Genomic DNA, 22245 nt, shown 5'->3' with positions numbered 1-22245 from the left:
GACGGGAAACTCCAAATAGAAGTATATAGGAAACCTACACACACGGACCAGTATCTGCTCTTTGGCTCCAACCACCCACTACAGCACAAGCTGGGGGTGATCAGAACCTTACAACACAGAGCTCAAGGTGTGCCCACCAGCTCAGAGGGCAAGAAGAAAGAGGAAAAACATGTCCGAAATGCCCTCTCAGCCTGTGGTTACCCCGCTTGGGCTCTCAACAGAGTGAAGAGAACCAAGAAGCAGGACAAAAGGGAAACTGAACAGAGAAGGAAGGGTGTTTCTATCCCTTATGTGTCTGGCCTGTCGGAAAAACTGCAGAGAATTTTTAGACAACACGAAGTCCCTGTTTATTTTAAACCAGGAAACACTTTAAGACAAAAACTGGTTCACCCTAAGGACAAGTTGCCGACTCAAAAACAGAGCAATGTAGTTTATTCGATCCAATGCAGTGAAGAAAGCTGTAAAGAACGTTACATAGGTGAGACAAAACAGCCTCTACACAAGAGGCTTTATCAGCACAGAAGAAATACAAGTTCAGGACCTCAGAGTGCCGTGCATCTCCATCTTGAAGCCTCTAATCACTCGTTTGAAGACGGTGAGGTGAAGGTTTTAAGCAGGAGAAAAGATGGTTTGAAAGAGGAGTCAAGGAAGCTATTTTTGTTAAAAAGAAAGACCTTCTTTAAACAGAACTGGAGAGCTCAGATTCAATCTTCCTGGTATCTATAATGGAATACTGAACCCCTGGAAAGGTAGAGGACCAGGACCAGGACATTTAGATGCTAATCAGGTACTCAGGGTGGTTGAGCCAGGGTCTCACAAAGACAAAGAGGATTCTAATAGCCCATTAAGATTCTGAATAGGCTAGCTCGGTAGATACAAGGGGGAGTTTCTGTTGAAACAAACAACTCTTTCTACTTCAGGAAGGCTCCTCCCAATGGGCGGGTCTTACCACAGAACAGTATTAATATCGGAGTTCTCGATCTAAATTCTTCTTCTTTTATTGACAATGACTCTTGGATGAGAGTCGAAACGTCTATTTTTTCTAACTGAGTCCATATATATATATCCGTATATATATATATATATATATATATATATATATTTCTCCATCACCTCTGGGCTGCGTTGGGGCTGCAGTGGACACGGGTGTGGCACACGGTGGTTGCTTCCACATAATAGTAAAAAAAATAATAATAGTGACAATTTCAGAAGCAATAATTAGACTTTTAGATTTAATCTATAGTTAAAAATACATCAGAATGTACTTCTAGCTGTTTTTGTCACATTCATTTCTTGAGAAACTTGAGAAATAGTAACGTGTGACAACAATAATGATGAAAATGAAAGAGCTCAGGCTGTTTCACCTCCTCCGAAATCAGGAAAGAACTCACAATAATCGTAACATTAAAATGTGTTATTATGACATCTTTACCAGGCACACAAAGTACACCAGGCACACAAAGTACACCAGGTACACCAGGCACACAAAGTACACCAGGCACACAAAGTACACCAGGCACACAAAGTACACCAGGCACACAAAGTACACCAGGCACACAAAGTACACCAGGTACACCAGGCACACAAAGTACACCAGGCACACAAAGTACACCAGGCACACAAAGTACACCAGGCACACAAAGTACACCAGGCACACAAAGTACACCAGGTACACCAGGCACACAAAGTACACCAGGCACACAAAGTACACAAAGTACACCAGGCACACAAAGTACACCAGGTACACCAGGCACACAAAGTACACCAGGTACACAAAGTACACCAGGTACACAAAGTACACCAGGCACACAAAGTACACCAGGCACACAAAGTACACCAGGCACACAAAGTACACCAGGTACACAAAGTACACCAGGCACACAAAGTACACCAGGTACACAAAGTACACCAGGTACACAATGTACACCAGGCACACAAAGTACACCAGGCACACAAAGTACACCAGGTACACAAAGTACACCAGGCACACAAAGTGCACCAGGCACACAAAGTACACCAGGTACACAAAGTACACCAGGTACACAAAGTACACCATGTACACAAAGTACACCAGGCACACAAAGTACACCAGGTACACAAAGTACACCATGTACACAAAGTACACCAGGTACACAAAGTACACCAGGTACACAAAGTACACCATGTACACAAAGTACACCAGGCACACAAAGTACACCAGGTACACAAAGTACACCAGGTACACAATGTACACCAGGCACACAAAGTACACCAGGCACACAAAGTACACCAGGTACACCAGGCACACAAAGTACACCAGGCACACAAAGTACACCAGGTACACAAAGTACACCAGGTACACAAAGTACACAAAGTGCACCAGGTACACAAAGTACACCAGGTACACAAAGTACACAAAGTACACCAGGCACACAAAGTACACCAGGCACACAAAGTACACCAGGTACACAAAGTACACAAAGTGCACCAGGCACACAAAGTGCACCAGGTACACCAGGCACACAAAGTACACCAGGCACACAAAGTGCACCAGGCACACAAAGTACACCAGGTACACAAAGTGCACCAGGTACACAAAGTACACCAGGTACACAAAGTACACCAGGTACACAAAGTACACCAGGTACACAAAGTGCACCCTAGTACAAATACTATCTTAAGCACAGGGCGTAAACCTCATGCACTTGGCACACGCTGTACCCCGGCCCCGCCCCCTGCCCCGCCCCATGACCTTACAGCAGTTCTTCCCCCAGACTCACCCTCGAGCCAGCCCAGAGTGTCGTCTAGCTTCAGGTCCCCTCGGCCGGCCTCGCTCAGGTGTCTGGAGATGACGGGCCGGTTCCCTCTGTAGTCCGCCACCGTCCCGGTGTATAACTCTCCATCTGGGACAAAAGTCACACGTCTATAATGTCCTCAGTGCAGTGGGACTATGGGACATCCTCAGTTCCTCTGGTTTTAGATCACACACAGCACAATGATGCTGCTCATGTGTTTTACTCTCGCTGGATCTCAGCTGCTTTCGACATTGGAAATTGGTCTAAGTTTAAAGTTCAGTCAAATGCATTTACTTTGCTTATTTATTTGATATTTTAATGATTAGACTGCTGTGTTCAGCATCGCATGATAAAGGTTATAAGTTTATATATAAGGCTCTTTTTGGCATTTTGCCTGATTATTTATCAAATGTATTGTGCGTCAAGTGTTCACTGTCTGAGTCTCAGGACATTTTTATCTTACAATCCCATCGACTGTGGAACAAAACTTTAAATTAAATCATTTTATGCCTTTTAATGATTTTAAAGCTCTGGTCAAGGACGACCCTCAGTGCTGATGCACTTGTTTTATTGTTATATTGTATGTGTAAATGTGTTTTAATGTATTGGTTAATTTTATTTTATTTGTGTTTGTGTAGTATCTTGTGGGGGACCCATGAAAAAGAGAACCTTTCTCATTGGGTTTTCCTTGTATAAATAAATAAAATGATCTCCTGTTTTATAAAGCCTTTGGGGCACAACAATCTTTTTAAAAGAAAAAAAAAGTAACGCTGCCCAGCACTGTTGACAGTAGGTCATGTAAAGAGAGACTGGAGTTTAAAGGTCCCGTGAAAACAGCTGTATGGTCTATGCCATTTATTTTAGTCAAAGAAAACATAGTTCAAGCCAAGAAATCTAACTTAGTTCTTTGTGATAGGTGTAAGTCGACCCCCAGTTCGCTTGGTTGTGTCCCAAGCTCAAAGGCTTTTGGTGTTCCATATTTCAATGGCACTTAAAGTTACTATTGACCCAGACCCCGAAACAGCTCTTAGGATATTAATTCTGACAACTTTCTTATTCTCTCTGGAAGTTCTGTAACCAAGCACGTTTGTTATTTTATTTGTTGTTGTTGCTTTTTATTTTGTTTTTGTTTTATGTGAGTTATATATGTATGTTTGCTTTATTAGTGTTGTTATACATTTTAAACGTATGGCAGAGGATTTAGTGAATGGTCATGTGGGACTCCTGGGATTTTTGTGTCATTCACAGCAAGCTTGACATTTCTACTGCTGGACTTCTGTGTGATGTTCTTATATTTGAAAAAAGCAATAAATAAAGTTAAAAAAAAAAGAAAAATAAATCTAACTTAGTGGCACCGATGTCAAGATTAACTGTCCATCCATTCATCTTCTTCCGTTTATCCGTGGCCAGGTTGTGGGGGCAGCAGTACAAGCAGAGACTCCCAGACACTTCCTCCAGCTCCTCCAGGGGGATCCTGAGGCCTTCTCAGGTCAGCCGAGAGACATAATCCTCCCAGCATGCCCCTCTTCTCGGTGGGTGCTCCCCCCATGTGACTGACCTCTTCACTATCTCTAATGGAGTTCCCAGCCATCGTGCGGCCCTTTGAGGAATCTCATTTCGACCGCTTGTATCCACAACCTTGTCCTTTCGGTCATTACCCAAAGCTCATGACCATAGGTGAGGTCAGGAAAGTAGATTGATCGAGAGCTTTGTCTTTCGATTCATCAGCTCCTTCACCACCACCACAGTTGATGCAGCGACCGCATCAATGTAGACGCTGCACCGATCCAACTGTCCATCTCACGCTCCATCCTTCCCTCACTCCTACAAGTCTCACGCCCCTCCCTTCAGCGTTACCATGGAGCTTGTCTCACCAATAACTTACAAAATCAACATTTACTTTTTTTGCCGGCCAATTATCATGAGTAATTGTGAAGTTGCCATATTTCCCACACTAATGGTGATGCTTTCAGTGTTCAATGATGTGTCTTATGCTCGTTAAAAACAGCTCTGAATGAGGCAAATGCAGGAGACAACTTCTTGAATGCCCGGCACACAAATCCGCCTCTTTCTTTGTGGGAATAACGTCTGTCCTGGAGGAAGATGCACGGAGGGTCAAGCCGCAGACATGATGGACGGCCTGTATGCATGTGAACATGACGCCTTCATGCTGCAGTCTGAACGTAGCATGGAAGGTGCGTGAAATTCTCAAGAGTCCTTCCCCGCTGGGACCCTCTGGGACTCTCTGGGACCCTCTGGGACTCTCTGGGACCCTCTGGGACTCTCTGGGACCCTTTGCAAGAGGAGGAGGACTCTAGGTCTTTTCTTACCCACAGTGATGGCCGTGTTGTGCTGATATGGGTCGTATGGGCAGCGGCCTCTCCCTTCATCTGACCGCTGACTCATGGACAGTGTCTCCGTGTCCTGGAGGAGACAAAGAGAAGTCACTGTAGACGTTGTAGTGAACGTTAAGCGCAGCCGGGAGCATACTCACAATATAGACGCAACGAGGGCTGAAGGCGAAGGTCCCGCAGGTGTAAATGTGCGAGTCGTTCAGGAACTCCAGCACACGAATGAAGTTGGCACAGTCAGCCTGAACAGAGGAACACAGCCAATCACATCGTCAGGTCACATTCTGCATCATGTGAACAAGAACGTTGTTAAGCAGGAGCCACTCAGATTCTCACCACTTTTTTGCCCTTCATGGAGCATTGTTCAGTGTCCTTCTCTGTGGGGCGCCACTCCAGCTATCAACACATATGAAGGAGAGACTTTAATGTGAAATCTACTGTAAATATATATTATGCTATAAAAAATACCAGTATATCAATGGTCAATCTGTTGTGTAACACTGGGAAGTTACAGTTGGAACCAGAAGTTTACAGCAAAATAAACCTTTCCTGTTTTAGGTGTGTTTATGTGCTATACCAGAATAATAAAGATATGACGATTTTCTTTCACAATATTCTATTAATCTCCCCTCATTCACAAGTTCAGGCGAGAGTTTTTGAATAAGTTGTTTCGCCAAGGTCCAAAAACCGAGATACAAAAAAAAAAAATAGATGTTTTTTTTTTCTGTTTTTTTGATTTTTCGCAGTCATTTTGGCCAAAACCAAAATAAAAATAAAAATGTATTCTCCACCAGCATCTCTGACATGAGTTAGATCACTTGCGTCAGAACGTCAGAGCTTTAAAACTCCCGCTTCCTAGATCGACCACAGATCCATGAGATCGACCACATATCCATGAGATCGACCACAGATCCATGAGATCGACCACATATCCATGAGATCGACAACAGATCCATGAGATCGACCACAGATCCATGAGATCGACCACATATCCATGAGATCGACAACAGATCCATGAGATCGACCACAGATCCATGAGATCGACCACAGATCCATGAGATCGACCACAGATCCATGAGATCGACCACAGATCCATGAGATCGACCACAGATCCATGAGATCGACCATAGATCCATGAGATCGACCACAGATCCATGAGATCGACCACAGATCCATGAGATCGACCATAGATCCATGAGATCGACCACAGATCCATGAGATCGACCACAGATCCATGAGATCGACCACAGATCCATGAGATCGACCACAGATCCATGAGATCGACCACAGATCCATGAGATCGACCACAGATCCATGAGATCGACCATAGATCCATGAGATCGACCATAGATCCATGAATCACTGGGGTTTCGTATTTTTTGGACCTGAACCAAAGCCTTTTTTGGTTGTCCAGAACCGGTCCGGCGTACCGGTACCACATCCATACCCAGCATCTTGTTAGCTCAACATTGCTACATGGAGAGTTGTTGTAAGGTTTCCTGGTGCTACCTTAGATGCTCCAGTAGGTTAGGGTTAGGGGGTTAGGGTTAGGCTTATCCAGTGCTCATTAAGGCCAGACTCAAGACAGAACTCTCTCTGATTTATGAAAATTATGATTTCCAAAAGTGTAATGGCTTTATCATTTTTTTAATGCAGAATAATCTTCAGGGGACATTTTCAGAGACAACTTCCCTTTTGAAAATGCTGATCACCGTTCCCATGACAACTGCTGAATCTGAAAGATGTTTCTCATCAAAACCTTTCTCATGAAAACAACGTCTCAAGATCGACTAAATGCACTGGCCATGTTATCGAAGACATGCCTAACTTTAACACAAAAGTTATAGAACTGTTTTCCACCCAAAAGGAAAGGAAAGGAGAGCAACATGTGGAGACGACTGACTCAGGACTAAACGTCAACATGTCAGTTTTATCCAGCTAAAATCTGGAACATTCTTCCTGAAGATGTGAGACAGGCCTCTATTTATTTATTCATTTATTTGAATATGGACATAGCATTTACATTGGACGAACCAGATGCAACGTTTTAAGTGTTATAGCAGAATATGCTAATTTTCAACACCTGTTCATAGGGCCAATTTAGAGTTGCCAATTTTTACACATGCATGTCTTTGTCTCTACTCTGACAATGTTCAAATTTAGGCTAACAACAGTTCGTTTGTGCACAGACTGCGCTACACATAAAACGTGGCACGCCTTTGCTTGTGCTATTACTGTGCTATTACTGTGTTATTACAGTGCTATTTGTGCTATTACTGTGTTATTTGTGCTATTACTGTACTATTACTGTGCTATTACTGTGCTATTACCGTACTATTACTGTACTATTACTGTGCTATTATTGTGCTATTACTGGGCTGTTGTCATTTGAAAATGGACACGTTTGTTGTAATTTGGACCAAATTAAACAATTAGGCCAAACTACAAATGTAGGACTTATTTTCTTGACTCTCTTGTGTTTACGAAGTACGAAAACATGAAAGAGATAAAAATATAAGATGGAAAACAAAAGGGTTCATGCCACAAACCTGATCATATAAAGATCGTAGAAAAGGCCCATTGAAGGTCGCCGGCTCCTGGTGCCGATCCTCACAAAGAATTTGATCCACTCTCAAAACATCTTTGTTTGGAAAAGAGCATTTTAGGACATCTCTTCTTGCCTTTGTTTTCCTCCAACAATTATTTTTTTTCTTGCTGTTCATTTTGCTTTTTCTCCCTTTGTTTCTTTTTTCGGAGGCTATGGCTATAATTAGTCCTCTCAAGACTGCTACATTTAAAAGAGTGAAACCTTTCCATTAATATTCCAGTACATATCTGCCTTCTTTATCCTTACATTCAAAACTCTGTTCAAAAACTATTCAGTTTGAAATCAATATTACAACCTGAATGTTATTTATGTCAGAAAGTCAGCGCTGTGCTGTGGACCCTTCTCCAGATATTGAGCTGGGTCGGGTCAGGAGCTTGAATATGATTTCTTTGTGTTTGAACATGTAAACTCCACAAAGACCAGTTTTACCCAGTGAGATGGGAGTCTGTACCTTTCTTATCAGACTGATGCCATCCTTGTGACTAACATCCAGCACCAGCAGTGCATCTTGTGCTCCCACGTACAGAGTGAGGTGGTCGGGGCTCAGCAGCAGAGTGGTGCTGTTCTGAACGTCCTGAAGGTAGAAGGAGGTCAGGGTCCGGCCGGGGCTTCCTGCAAACACAATGTGGAAGGTCATTCTTGGAAAATCACAAAAACTGCACAGTTGACAGTCCAGCAGTATTAGCATCCAGACGGTTGATTCCTGTAACAGTTGGGTTAGGGTTAGCCCTAACCCTAACCCTAACCCTAACCCTAACCCTAACCCTAACAGAACTGTTAAAATATATACCTCTTCAAACATCTTAAAAGCATATTTAGGAGGAGGATGAAATTTAATGTATTCATAATGATGTTGTGAACAGTGCCGGTTCTTGGTTGAAGAACTCCCTGGGGGGAGATCCTCCTGGAATGCAATGTTTCAATCAGGACAGAAATAATCACAGATCCATGAATATGAGGTTAATCAGAAATAAAATCTCAATAAAATACAAGTAGGGAAAAGCTTGTGAGCAGTTGCTCTGTGCCTCAAACACGCCTAAGGTTGAGGATCTTTAAGTATTAAATCTTAGGTCGGCCACGGCACATTCACGGCTCCTGCTCCTGCATGTCGCGTCCAGTAAAGAGGAGCCGGGACAGGGCCCATTATATAGCTATAAGCTACTGTGCATGGGCCCACATGAGCTGGCGGCGCAGTCCAGACTATGGACTGTAGGAAGGAGAGGCTGAAGGTGGCGTTAAGGGACTGTTGAACGAGCGTTGTGTTGCACTGCATCTCACGCACCTGGAAACTCGGGCAATGATGCTGTAGTAGGTACATAAGGGGTGTTTCCCAAAGCCAAGATACATTGCCTTGCCCCCAAAGTCTGCTCTTCCGTCAGTATATATATATATATATATATATATATATATATATATATATATATATATATATATATATATATATATATGTCTTGTGATTATTTGGCTGAGAGGGTTCAGACCTCTGCAGATGCAGAACAGCAGTGAGGGGGTTCAGACCTCTGCAGAACAGCAGTGAGGGGGTTCAGACCTCTGCGGGTTCAGACCTCTGCAGAACAGCAGTGAGGGGGTTCAGACCTCTGCAGAACAGCAGTGAGGGGGTTCAGACCTCTGCAGAACAGCAGTGGGGGGGTTCAGACCTCTGCAGAACAGCAGTGGGGGGGTTCAGACAGTGGGGACAGTGCATCACCTTGGTATATGCCACATTTGATGGTCACTTGTGCCATTGGCCTCAAGGGTGGTTTTCCACAGCTTCATGGAGTTCCCTCTGAAGGCTCTTAGAGCTCCATTGATGTTGTACAACTCCAAACATTCAATGATCCAAGTGTGTGACATTGAGTCGTATGTTTTCTTGTAATCGATCCATGCAGGGCTCAGGTTGGTGTGTCAGGTTCTACAGTCCTGTGCGACTCTTCTGTACCAGGAGCTGACGTTTCGCACCTCTGGTACTTTTGCCGATGACTTTCTGAGCAGTCTCATGTAATGATCCTCCCCAAACTCCTCCCAGCCCCGGGTTTTTGACTCTGCGACAGCACAAGCTGCAGCCCGTTTGACCTGCCGATATCTATCAATGACCTCAGGAGACCTACAAGCCAGAGTTCTTCAGCCTGACAACATCCCTTACTTCCGGTGTCCACCACCGGGTTCAGGGGTTGCCGCCGCGACAGGCCCCTCCTCGTGTCCCATCCTCTCCTCCTCTCGTGGCTTCTTCTCCCCTCTTCTCTTGTTTCTCCTCTCCTCCTTTTGTGTCCTCACCTCTCCTCCTCTCATGTCCTCACCTCTCCTCTGCTCATATCCTCTCCTCCATTCCTCTCATGTCCCTCCTCCTCTCCTCCCCTCTTACATATCCTAATTTTGGTTATTGGCCAAAACTTTGCTCATAATATCGGTTCCTATTGGTGCATCATCAATAATGGGCTCACCTCCTAAAACACATTTCTACATTTCACAATTGATCATTAACCAATCAGCCTAAAAAATAGATAAATAATGAAATGAATATGCATGAAATCATCAAAATATTGTGACTCTGAGTATCGTTGTAGTAGAAAAAGCTTCAGTTGTAGTCATCTGGACTCAGTTTGAAAAAATAGACGCTTCGACTCTCATCCAAGAGTCATTGTCAATAAAAGAATTTAGATCGAGAACTCAGATATTAATACTGTTCTGTGGTAAGACCCGCCCATTGGGCGGAGCCTTCCTGAAGTAGAAAGAGTTGTTTGTTTCAACAGAAACTCCCCCCTTGTATCTACCGAGCCTATTCAGAATCTTAATGGGCTATTAGAATCCTCTTTGTCTTTGTGAGACCCTGGCTCAACCACCCAGGGGTTCAGTATTCCATTATAGATACCAGGAAGATTGAATCTGAGCCCTCCAGTTCTGTTTAAAGAAGGTCTTTCTTTTTAACAAAAATAGCTTCCTTGACTCCTCTTTCAAACCATCTTTTCTCCTGCTTAAAACCTTCACATCACCGTCTTCAAACGAGTGATTAGAGGCTTCAAGATGGAGATGCACGGCACTCTGTGGTCCTGAACTTGTATTTCTTCTGTGCTGATAGAGCCTCTTGTGTAGAGGCTGTTTCGTCTCACCTATGTAACGTTCTTTACAGCTTTCTTCACTGCATTGGATCGAATAAACTACATTGCTCTGTTTTTGAGTCGGCAACTTGTTCTTAGGGTGAACCAGTTTTTGTCTTAAAGTGTTTCCTGGTTTAAAATAAACAGGGACTTCGTGTTGTCTAAAAATTCTCTGCAGTTTTTCCGAGAGGCCAGACACATAAGGGATAGAAACACCCTTCCTTCTCTGTTCAGTTTCCCTTTTGTCCTGCTTCTTGGTTCTCTTCACTCTGTTGAGGGCCCAAGCGGGGTAAACACAGGCTGAGAGGGCATTTCGGACATGTTTTTCCTCTTTCTTCTTGCCCTCTGAGCTGGTGGGCACACCTTGAGCTCTGTGTTGTAAGGTTCTGATCACCCCCAGCTTGTGCTGTAGTGGGTGGTTGGAGCCAAAGAGCAGATACTGGTCCGTGTGTGTAGGTTTCCTATATACTTCTATTTGGAGTTTCCCGTCCTCTCCTCTGATCGTGGAACAATCAAGAAAGGCCAAGCGATTCTCCTTAGCGTCTTCTCTTGTAAACCTGATATGTGGGTCCACAGCATTGATGTGATCAGAGAAGGTTTCCAGCTCTTGTTTCTTGATTGTTACAAAAGTATCATCGACATAGCGAAGCCACAGTTTTGGGGCTATGCCTGAGAATGAGGCCAGTGCCTTCTTCTCAAAGTGCTCCATGTACAGGTTGGCCACTATGGGAGAGACGGGCGAGCCCATGGCACAGCCATGAATCTGTCTGTAAAATTGTCCCCGGAATTGAAAGTAAGTGGTGTTCAGACAGATGTCCAACAGTTTACATATGTGTTCAGGTGTCAGTTTGGTCCTTTCCTGTAGGTGGTGTCTTCCTGCAGTCTGATCCTCACCGCTGCTACTGCATCAGAGGTCGGGATGCAGGTGAACAGGGACACAACATCATATGAAACCATGAGGTCATCTGGCTCCAGTTGGAGATGTTTCACTTTATCCACAAAGTTGTGCGTGTTTTCCACATGATGTTCCGAATTCCCCACAAGCGGAGCCAATATAGTTGTTAAATGCTTGGCCACATTGTACGTGATGGAATCTGTGCTGCACACTATGGGTCTGAGTGATGTTGTGTCCCTGTTCACCTGCATCCCGACCTCTGATGCAGTAGCAGCAGTGAGGATCAGACTGCAGGAAGACACCACCTACAGGAAAGGACCAAACTGACACCTGAACACATATGTAAACTGTTGGACATCTGTCTGAACACCACTTACTTTCAATTCCGGGGACAATTTTACAGACAGATTCATGGCTGTGCCATGGGCTCGCCCGTCTCTCCCATAGTGGCCAACCTGTACATGGAGCACTTTGAGAAGAAGGCACTGTCCTCATTCTCAGGCTCCGCCCCAAAACTGTGGCTTCGCTATGTCGATGATACTTCTGTAACAATCAAGAAACAAGAGCTGGAAACCTTCTCTGATCACATCAATGCTGTGGACCCACATATCAGGTTTACAAGAGAAGACGCTAAGGAGAATCGCTTGGCCTTTCTTGATTGTTCCACGATCAGAGGAGAGGACGGGAAACTCCAAGTAGAAGTATATAGGAAACCTACACACACGGACCAGTATCTGCTCTTTGGTTCCAACCACCCACTACAGCACAAGCTGGGTGTGATCAGAACCTTACAACACAGAGCTCAAGGTGTGCCCACCAGCTCAGAGAGCAAGAGGAAAGAGGAAAAACATGTCCGTAATGCCCTCTCAGCCTGTGGTTACCCCGCTTGGGCTCTCAACAGAGTGAAGAGAACCAAGAAGCAGGACAAAAGGGAAACTGAACAGAGAAGGAAGGGTGTTTCTATCCCTTATGTCTCTGGCCTGTCGGAAAAACTGCAGAGAATTTTTAGACAACACGAAGTCCCTGTTTATTTTAAACCAGGAAACACTTTAAGACAAAAACTGGTTCACCCTAAGAACAAGTTGCCGACTCAAAAACAGAGCAATGTAGTTTATTCGATCCAATGCAGTGAAGAAAGCTGTAAAGAACGTTACATAGGTGAGACGAAACAGCCTCTACACAAGAGGCTCTATCAGCACAGAAGAAATACTAGTTCAGGACCTCAGAGCGCCGTGCATCTCCATCTTGAAGCCTCTAATCACCCGTTTGAAGACGGTGATGTGAAGGTTTGAAGCAGGAGAAAAGATGGTTTGAAAGAGGAGTCAAGGAAGCTATTTTTGTTAAAAAGAAAGACCTTCTTTAAACAGAAATGGAGGGCTAAGGTTTAATCTTCCTGTTATTTATAATGGGTTACTGAACCCCTGGAAAGGTAGAGGACCAGAACCAGGACATTTAGATGCTAATCAGGTCCTCAGGGTGGTTGAGCCAGGGTCTCACAAAGACAAAGAGGTTTCTAATAGCCCATTAAGATTCTGAATAGGCTCGGTAGATACAAGGGGGGAGTTTCTGTTGAAACAAACAACTCTTTCTACTTCAGGAAGGCTCCTCCCAATGGGCGGGTCTTACCACAGAACAGTAATAATATCGGAGTTCTCGATCTAAATTCTTCTTCTTTTATTGACAATGACTCTTGGATGAGAGTCGAAACGTCTATTTTTTCAAACTGAGTCCAGATGAAACAACTGAAGCTTTTTCTACTATGGAACACGCCTGGACCAATGAGGGATTACACCGACACTCTGAGTATCGCGATATTTAGGTGAATCGATCTTTTCTAACACTCCAAACAAACTCTGTTGAAAATGTGTTTCACTCCAACAACTCAGACACAATGAGGCCCTCACTACAAAACACATTGAAACCATTTTTGGTTTCTAGGGACCAGTTGTCCATAACTAATGATACTAATAAAATAACACACTAATGATGGACAATAACATAGTGAGTTAGGACTGAGGTGAAATTGTGTGGACTGACCAAGTGCGAAGGAGAGTCTGGGTGTGACGCTGCTGCCACAGTGTGTCAGGAGCAGAGCCAGGACCAGCACCGAGGCACACTGCTGAGGCCACGGCATCTCCGGACTCAAAGAGACCCCAAAAGAGATGCAGAGAGAGGGAGAGGACGGGGCAAAGGGGCTAAGATGGGGCAAAGAGAGGAGCTGGGACAGGGGAAGAGACAAGGGCTAAGAAAGGGTCAGAGAGGGGCAGTGTGTGTGTCGGGGGGGTCAGAGGTGGTCAGGCAGGGTCACAAAGGGTCACAAATGGTCTGGGTGCAATGAGGGAGCCATGTGCTTTGGTCCCAACACTGGATAATGTTCTCACCTGTAACAGAAGAGAGGAACAGTGAGAAATGAATGGTGGACGTCCGGTTCATGGCTCTGGTTTAACACCATCTGGTTTAGCTCTTGTCAACATTTGCCGTAAAAACCTCAGTTTCACCCACATAAGCCCAAAAACAGAGGAGCAAGTAATGAGCAAACATAGAAAAAACAAGGCAGGTACTGCTTTTGGAGCCAAACAATCAAAACTAATGGACAAGCTAACAAGGCTAACACGGCTAACATGACCAGCTTGCCTCCCGAGGGGCCCCCCTCAGCTCTCAGCCGGGCCCCAGGCTTGTGCTCGTCGGAAGGGGCAGAGGACATGACTTTTACAATAGATTATGTTGCATGAAAGAAGAAGAGACTATTACACTGTTACACACAACATATGACTCAAGTAGAGGAAACCATATGCTCTGAAAACTACTCTTAGATATGTTTTCAAAAACCACCCACCTCTGTCCACACGCGCGCCGCAGACCGACCTAAAGCCAGACAGATGTCACATGGAGCGGACACGGGTAAATCTCGATCATGATCTCGGTCTGGACACACAGTCTGTAGTGAGTTGTAGTGGTCGTGGGAACAGAAAGGATGGGTCAGCAGGGGGTCAGCGATCCTGTCTGGTCCCAGGGCTGCGTTCGGCCTTTGCCCCACTTCATTCAGCAGGAGCAGCAAAACAAACCTCTGCAGAGCCGAGCAATACAAGCCGAGGGCCCCCAGAGGCAAAGAGCCTCACACCATCTAAAAGATCAGAAGACAGGTTTTTATGATTTTATAATTTTATGTTTATTTGGTGATAATATTGTAATTAAAATGATTGTTTTACACAGATCGAGAAGCTGTTTTAAAGAAAGGTTGAAAAATCTGTTGGAAAACGACTGGAAGTTGAGTTCTAAAACATATTGGGCTTGTTCAAGGAGCCCAAACCTCTGCCTGGACCATCGGCGAGAGCCTGAGGCTGGAGCCGAGGGCCCGGAGCCTGCACTTGACTGACAGAGAGGCCTCAATGCAGTGTCACAGTGAATGGACAGGTCTCCCTCACACACTGTGGACTGACACATATATAACCAGAGCAAAAAACATTGAGCTCCAAATCAAGTTTAAACTTGGTCTTGATCTATGGTGAAAATGTGTTTTTGCACAATATTATTATTACATTGTATAAATATGTAGGAAGAAATTCCCAATACCCAGATGAACTCTTGTTGACCCTGTGATCGTCTGATCAGAGACTATTGTGGCTGGATCAGTTAAGACAAGTCAGTGACCTTTTTCCTGCTTTAAATGTGACACATGATGAATATAGGTCATTTTTATCGCCATCACCAGAGTTTCACCCCGAATCAAACAGATCACTTGAAATGTGGCCATACCTGCCACTGCCTGATCTCATCAGCTCTCAGAACCTCAGCAGGTCAGTGTCTGGTCAGTGTCTGGTCAGTGTCTGGTCAGTGTCTGGTCAGTGTCTGGTCAGTGTCTGGTCAGTGTCTGGTCAGTGTCTGGTCAGTGTCTGGTCAGTGTCTGGTCAGTGTGTTTTATTCACGATTGCATGATGATTGTGTTTACAAAGTCAAAGTTGTCAACAAGATTTTACGCACCACTTTTCTGATCTTGTTTAGCTTTTTGGACGCGCATCGATGTATTATTAGGCCCGAGCGCCACAAGCTAACGCGCCCCCTATGAGGGGGCGCGTTAGCGCCCCCTCCTCTTGCAGCGTGGCGGCGGCGTGGCGGCGGCGTGGCGAGGGCTGATCATTGCCGCTTGCGGCTATATTTAGGCCCAAGCGCCACAAGCTGGCGAGAGGCCTATTAGTCCCGTAAGGCCGTGCGAAGCACGGCTGCGAAAGAAATGGAACATTACCGTTGTAAACAGGCGAAGCCCGTGCAAAAGTGCGCACTAAACGAGCACTTTACATTGAGATGACGACCGCGAAGCTTTATATGGGGATGACGACCGCGAAGCGGTCGTCATCCCCATATAAAGCACTCATTTGCGCTAAGTAGCTCACGAATACGTTCCCCATCTCTTGCATGTTCCGTTCATATAAGCATGTAATGCAAAAATTGAACATTATTACTGTAAAGACAAAAAGGCAAAAAGGCGTCACAGATTCAGATTCGAAAATTCAAAATAAAATGTCTTTTTGATGGTAAAACAAAGGGGAGAAGATGTGACAGCGTCACAGATTCAGCAGTAGGCGTAATAAAAGGACAATTGGGGCGCGTCAGCGCCCCCTCCTCTTGCGGTGTGGCGGCGGTGTGGCGAGGGCCGATCATTGCCGCTTGCGGCTATATTTATTATTATTATTATACCCTCCAAAAACATTTCTATGGCAATGTTCATGCTTACGCTCATTTTCACATACGTAGTTATTAACAGTTATAATATGTATTTGTGGTCTCCAAAACAATAAAATATATTTGTTCTCACCTTAGAGGAGCTAAAACTGTAATAAAACAGTTTGGCACATTTGGCACATATTTGGATCACTTGAATATACTTTCTGATACAAAAAGGTCAAAAGCACCAAAATGCTTCTGTTCTAGAGATCTGAAACTTGACACAGTTGTTGTCATGACAACAGCATGTGCAGTGAACAGCATAAACACACAATGAAGTATGTCTTCATTTACAAATGGAGAATATTCAGGTGAGACTAAAAAAGCATGTTTAGTCCATGTTTGTGCTTCTGTAGTGTAAGTTTTGAAAGATCTTCTTTAATAAGCAATGACATTTGGTGTGTCTAACTTTTGTGCACAGGGAGAAATATGTTACTGTTAAAGGGTTTTAATACAACCTTTTTGTTAACTATTATTATTTTATCTTTTTGAAATAACCGTCGTTTCTGTAGATCAGCGTAAGTGAAATATTAGCCGTGAGAAGAACTCAGACTGGGACAAGTTGCTGGTGTGAGCTCAGAGCATCCTCCAGGACGGCCCCGGATCTGTCCCCCCGGATCTGTCCCCCCGGATCTGTCCCCCCGGATCTGTCCCCCCGGAGACAGGACACACGTAACAGCTGATCTCCGTCTTGTATAATATGCAAAGGAACACGATTTTTGGTCATTTCTCGCTTCACGTCTTCCATCCGAGTTGATCCCAGTGAATCTTTCTTTCTTGTGTAGTTTGTCTTTTACTCATAACGTTGAAAACCCCAGTTAAACCGAACCCCTAACTTCTGTTACATTGAAATGCTGCAGCCGGTTGATCTTACCTGTGGGAAACTGTGTGTGTATTCAGCCCTGAGTATGGAATTACTTGATAAATAAACCACACAAAATAATTCTTGTTTCTGGATTTTATGGTTATAGTACGAGTCACTAAAGAGGAACTCCCTCTTCAGATTAAACCAGCTGTAAATGTGTATTTAGCCCTTTTTGAGTTGTCACTCTGGTGCCCAGTCTTATGATATTCTGCTAAATAACTCTCCTAAATCACAAATTTAAACATTTACCATTGGAGACCCGGCAGTATTGACTGAAATGTCCCCAAAGTACTTGTGCTAAAGACAAAATTTGTGGTGGAGGGTCTGATCCCACTGGGGTCACCTGGTGTGGTCAGACTGAGACATCATGGATCAGTCGTCTCAGACGCTGCAGAGACAAGTCAAGTGTTCCACAAACGCTGGAGCAGAGCGATCCATGTTTGTGTCACTTCAGGGTTTGAGCAGAAACTCCTGAGGTGATGATTAAAGGATGAGAAAAAAGCACTCACCCAAACAGTGTCCTCGCCGTGTGAGCGGTGCTGGGCCCCTGGTCCTGGGCCCCTGGTCCTGTCCCACAGCCCTGTCGTCCTGGGGAAACTCCTTCATGTGAGGAAAGGGCTAGCAGCAGCGCTAATGAGCGCTAAAGAAGATTGACTAGGATTAACCATGACCTGGAAAAGCAAGAGGCTTTTGTCACCAGCATCAAACGTGCTGCGTCTTTAACACTTACAATGACCAGACAGATCAGCTCCTGCGGGACGTGTCTGATGAGACGTCCCTCACATGAGGGACGTGTCTGATGAGACGTCCCTCACATCAGGGACGTGTCTGATGAGACGTCCCTCACATGCGGGACGTGTCTGATGAGACGTCCCTCACATCAGGGACGTGTCTGATGAGACGTCCCTCACATGCGGGACGTGTCTGATGAGACGTCCCTCACATCAGGGACGTGTCTGATGAGACGTCCCTCACATGAGGGACGTGTCTGATGAGACGTCCCTCACATCAGGGACGTGTCTGATGAGACGTCCCTCACATGTGGGACGTGTCTGATGAGACGTCCCTCACATCAGGGACGTGTCTGATGAGACGTCCCTCACATGTGGGACGTGTCTGATGAGACGTCCCTCACATGCGGGACGTGTCTGATGAGACGTCCCTCACATGTGGGACGTGTCTGATGAGACGTCCCTCACATGCGGGACGTGTCTGATGAGACGTCCCTCACATGTGGGACGTGTCTGATGAGACGTCCCTCACATGCGGGACGTGTCTGATGAGAAGTCCCTCACATGTGGGACGTGTCTGATGAGACGTCCCTCACATGTGGGACGTGTCTGATGAGACGTCCCTGATGAGACGTCCCTCACATGTGGGACGTGTCTGATGAGACGTCCCTCACATGTGGGACGTGTCTGATGAGACGTCCCTCACATCAGGGACGTGTCTGATGAGACGTCCCTCACATGTGGGACGTGTCTGATGAGACGTCCCTCACATCAGGGACGTGTCTGATGAGACGTCCCTCACATGTGGGACGTGTCTGATGAGACGTCCCTCACATGTGGGACGTGTCTGATGAGACGTCCCTCACATGTGGGACGTGTCTGATGAGACGTCCCTCACATCAGGGACGTGTCTGATGAGACGTCCCTCACATGTGGGACGTGTCTGATGAGACGTCCCTCACATCAGGGACGTGTCTGATGAGACGTCCCTCACATGTGGGACGTGTCTGATGAGACGTCCCTCACATCAGGGACGTGTCTGATGAGACGTCCCTCACATGTGGGACGTGTCTGATGAGACGTCCCTCACATCAGGGACGTGTCTGATGAGACGTCCCTCACATGTGGGACGTGTCTGATGAGACGTCCCTCACATGCGGGACGTGTCTGATGAGACGTCCCTCACATGTGGGACGTGTCTGATGAGACGTCCCTCACATGAGGGACGTGTCTGATGAGACTTCCCTCACATGCGGGACGTGTCTGATGAGACGTCCCTCACATGTGGGACGTGTCTGATGAGACGTCCCTCACATCAGGGACGTGTCTGATGAGACGTCCCTCACATGAGGGACGTGTCTGATGAGACGTCCCTCACATCAGGGATGTGTCTGATGAGACGTCCCTCACACGTCCGTCTGATGAGACGTCCCTCACATGTGGGACGTGTCTGATGAGACGTCCCTCACATGTGGGACGTGTCTGATGAGACGTCCCTCACATGTGGGACGTGTCTGATGAGACGTCCCTCACATCAGGGACGTGTCTGATGAGACGTCCCTCACATGTGGGACGTGTCTGATGAGACGTCCCTCACATGAGGGACGTGTCTGATGAGACGTCCCTCACATGCGGGACGTGTCTGATGAGACGTCCCTCACATCAGGGACGTGTCTGATGAGGCGTCCCTCACATGTGGGACGTGTCTGATGGGACGTCCCTCACATCAGGGACGTGTCTGATGAGACGTCCCTCACATCAGGGATGTGTCTGATGAGACGTCCCTCACACGTCCGTCTGATGAGACGTCCCTCACATGTGGGACGTGTCTGATGAGACGTCCCTCACATGTGGGACGTGTCTGATGAGACGTCCCTCACACGTCCGTCTGATGAGACGTCCCTCACATGAGGGACGTGTCTGATGAGACGTCCCTCACATGTGGGACGTGTCTGATGAGACGTCCCTCACACGTCCGTCTGATGAGACGTCCCTCACATGTGGGACGTGTCTGATGAGACGTCCCTCACACGTCCGTCTGATGAGACGTCCCTCACATGTGGGACGTGTCTGATGAGACGTCCTTCACATGTGCGACGTGTCTGATGAGACGTCCCACATGTGAAGGACATGCGGGACGTGTCTGATGAGACGTCCCTCATATGTGGGACGTGTCTGATGAGACATCCCACATGTGAAGGACATGTGGGACATGAGACAACCTGCTCATGCAAAATGTTTGCAACTTTATTTTATTACATTTCTACAAATCCACATTTGACTGTAAAGAAGATTATTGACCAAAGTTTGACTTTGTTGTTGTTTGTTGTTGTTTCACATTGAAACATTGAAACTACAATGTTCATAATGAGGAACCAGAGACTAAACCTGTAAAGTTATGATTAATATAATATAACATTTTGACTTGTTTATTCCTCAAATGATGAACCCAACATTTAAATAGTTACTCATTTTTGTAAGAGACGGCAATTCAAAAACACAGATTTGAGCCGAGTTCAAAGTCAATGGACATCATCATGTATTATATTATAACAATTATAAAATATAGCCGCAAGCGGCAATGATCGGCCCTCGCCACGCCGCCGCCACGCTGCAAGAGGAGGGGGCGCTAACGCGCCCCAATTGTCCTTTTATTACGCCTACTGCTGAATCTGTGACGCTGTCACATCTTCTCCCCTTTGTTTTACCATCAAAAAGCTATTTTATTTTGAATTCTTGGCAAAATGTGCGGCTTTGCCGCACAGACACCGTGACTCTTTGAATAAAAATGTGGATAACTTTTGATGGTCCTGAAGATGAGTCTCACCAAATTTCAGGTTAAACGGGCTAACGTCCTGGGAGGAGTTTGTGAAAGTCTAAAGTGTAAACATGTTCTGGCGATTTCCCCATTGGAATAACATGAAAGGTTTCGGTCATCGTTACGGCAACGCCATAACAATTATGACATGGCTCTCATTGACTTTTTTGATGGGGCCAAAATTGAGTTGTGTGTGAAATTTCATATAATTTCGCAAAACTAAATATTTAACCTCCATATAAAATCTGTAGGGGGCGCTGTGGCTCCATATTAATTTATTTCACTTCAAGTAGGTTTAGGGCAAAGAGTTTAACAACTGATTCTAATTTGACGCAATTCGGACTTTATCTGCGCAAACGGCAGAAATGTTAAATTTGGGAGATTTCTGAAATTCTTGCTAAAGTTTGCGGCTTCGCCGCTCAGAGACCGTGAGAGGTATCAATGTAATTTGGATAACTTTTGATGTCCCACTCCTCAGTAGCATTTTCACCAAATTTCAGCTTTTTAGGGCCAACGCCCTGGGAGGAGTTCGTAAAAGTACGACGTTTGGAAAAACTCCGAAGTCATGTTTAGCCATTTTTGAAGCAATATGGCCGACATTTGGTTGGGCGGACGGCGTTGCCGTAATAATATTTTTTACTTCTCTTGTCACCATCTACCTCTGCGCCAAATTTCATGATTCTACGATCAGATTTTTTTGGGGTCATTTCCCATCTCTCAATGCATTTTTGGTACATTTGGGGGCGCTGACGCGCCAATTTTTTTATTTTAGAAAAAGGAAATAGCCAGAATGTAGAGGCACGATTTTTAGAGGTGTGAACATTTTTGTGACTTTTCGTCAATGTCACTGGGTGAAAAATAGGGGGGTTGGTCCCGAGAAGAAGAAGAAAGAAAGAATAATATTCCGAAGCGAAAACAATGTTTTCCATTTTTCAAATATCATAAACTATACATTTTCGGAAAGCGCTCGCGCTTTCCTACCTCATGGTGTGGGTCCCTGGTCACTGACGGGTACTTTCGTTAATTTTGAGTGGGCTCCGCCCACTTTGTGTTTTTGGCCCTCTATACAGTAATAATGTTCAATTTTTGCATTACATTTTTATATGAACGGAACATGCAAGAGATGGATCGTATTCGTGAGCTACTTAGAGCAAATGAGTGCTTTATATGGGGCTTCGCGGTCGTCATCCCAATGTAAAGTGCTCGTTTAGTGCGCACTTTTGCACGGGCTTCGCCCGTTTACAACGGTAATGTTCCATTTTGCTACAACTAATTAGTATGCACGGGGCGTGCATGAGTGGAGGAGTGCGTTAGTGAGTGTTTGGAAGTGGGCGAGCGCTTCGCGCTCGATTTCGTGCGCACTACGTGCGCACTTTCGCAGCCGTG

At 45.4% G+C, this 22245-nt stretch overlaps 1 protein-coding gene across 1 annotated transcript in view; it reads right to left on the bottom strand.

The window, feature by feature from the left end:
* The window catches only part of sema4ab (sema domain, immunoglobulin domain (Ig), transmembrane domain (TM) and short cytoplasmic domain, (semaphorin) 4Ab), a 39504-nt gene extending 25591 nt beyond the window's left edge, over positions 1–13913 (bottom strand). Inside the window, exons 1-6 of the mRNA XM_072447308.1 lie at positions 13761–13913; positions 8185–8345; positions 5462–5521; positions 5269–5367; positions 5105–5198; positions 2760–2882 (exon numbers count right to left, since the gene is read on the bottom strand). Of these exons, the coding sequence (XP_072303409.1) occupies positions 2760–2882; positions 5105–5198; positions 5269–5367; positions 5462–5521; positions 8185–8345; positions 13761–13857 (634 nt within the window). The 5' untranslated portion in view covers positions 13858–13913. The remainder of the gene's footprint in view (positions 1–2759; positions 2883–5104; positions 5199–5268; positions 5368–5461; positions 5522–8184; positions 8346–13760) is intronic.
* Positions 13914–22245: the final 8332 nt, after the last annotated feature.

The sequence above is a fragment of the Eucyclogobius newberryi genome, unplaced genomic scaffold (assembly GCF_026437365.1).
Source record: "Eucyclogobius newberryi isolate DKJ021-1_F unplaced genomic scaffold, fEucNew1.0.hap1 SCAF_16, whole genome shotgun sequence".
Taxonomy (NCBI): Eukaryota; Metazoa; Chordata; class Actinopteri; order Gobiiformes; family Gobiidae; genus Eucyclogobius; species Eucyclogobius newberryi.
The sequence above is the reverse complement of the archived record's forward strand: the minus strand, read 5'-3'. Positions and strand labels throughout refer to the sequence as shown.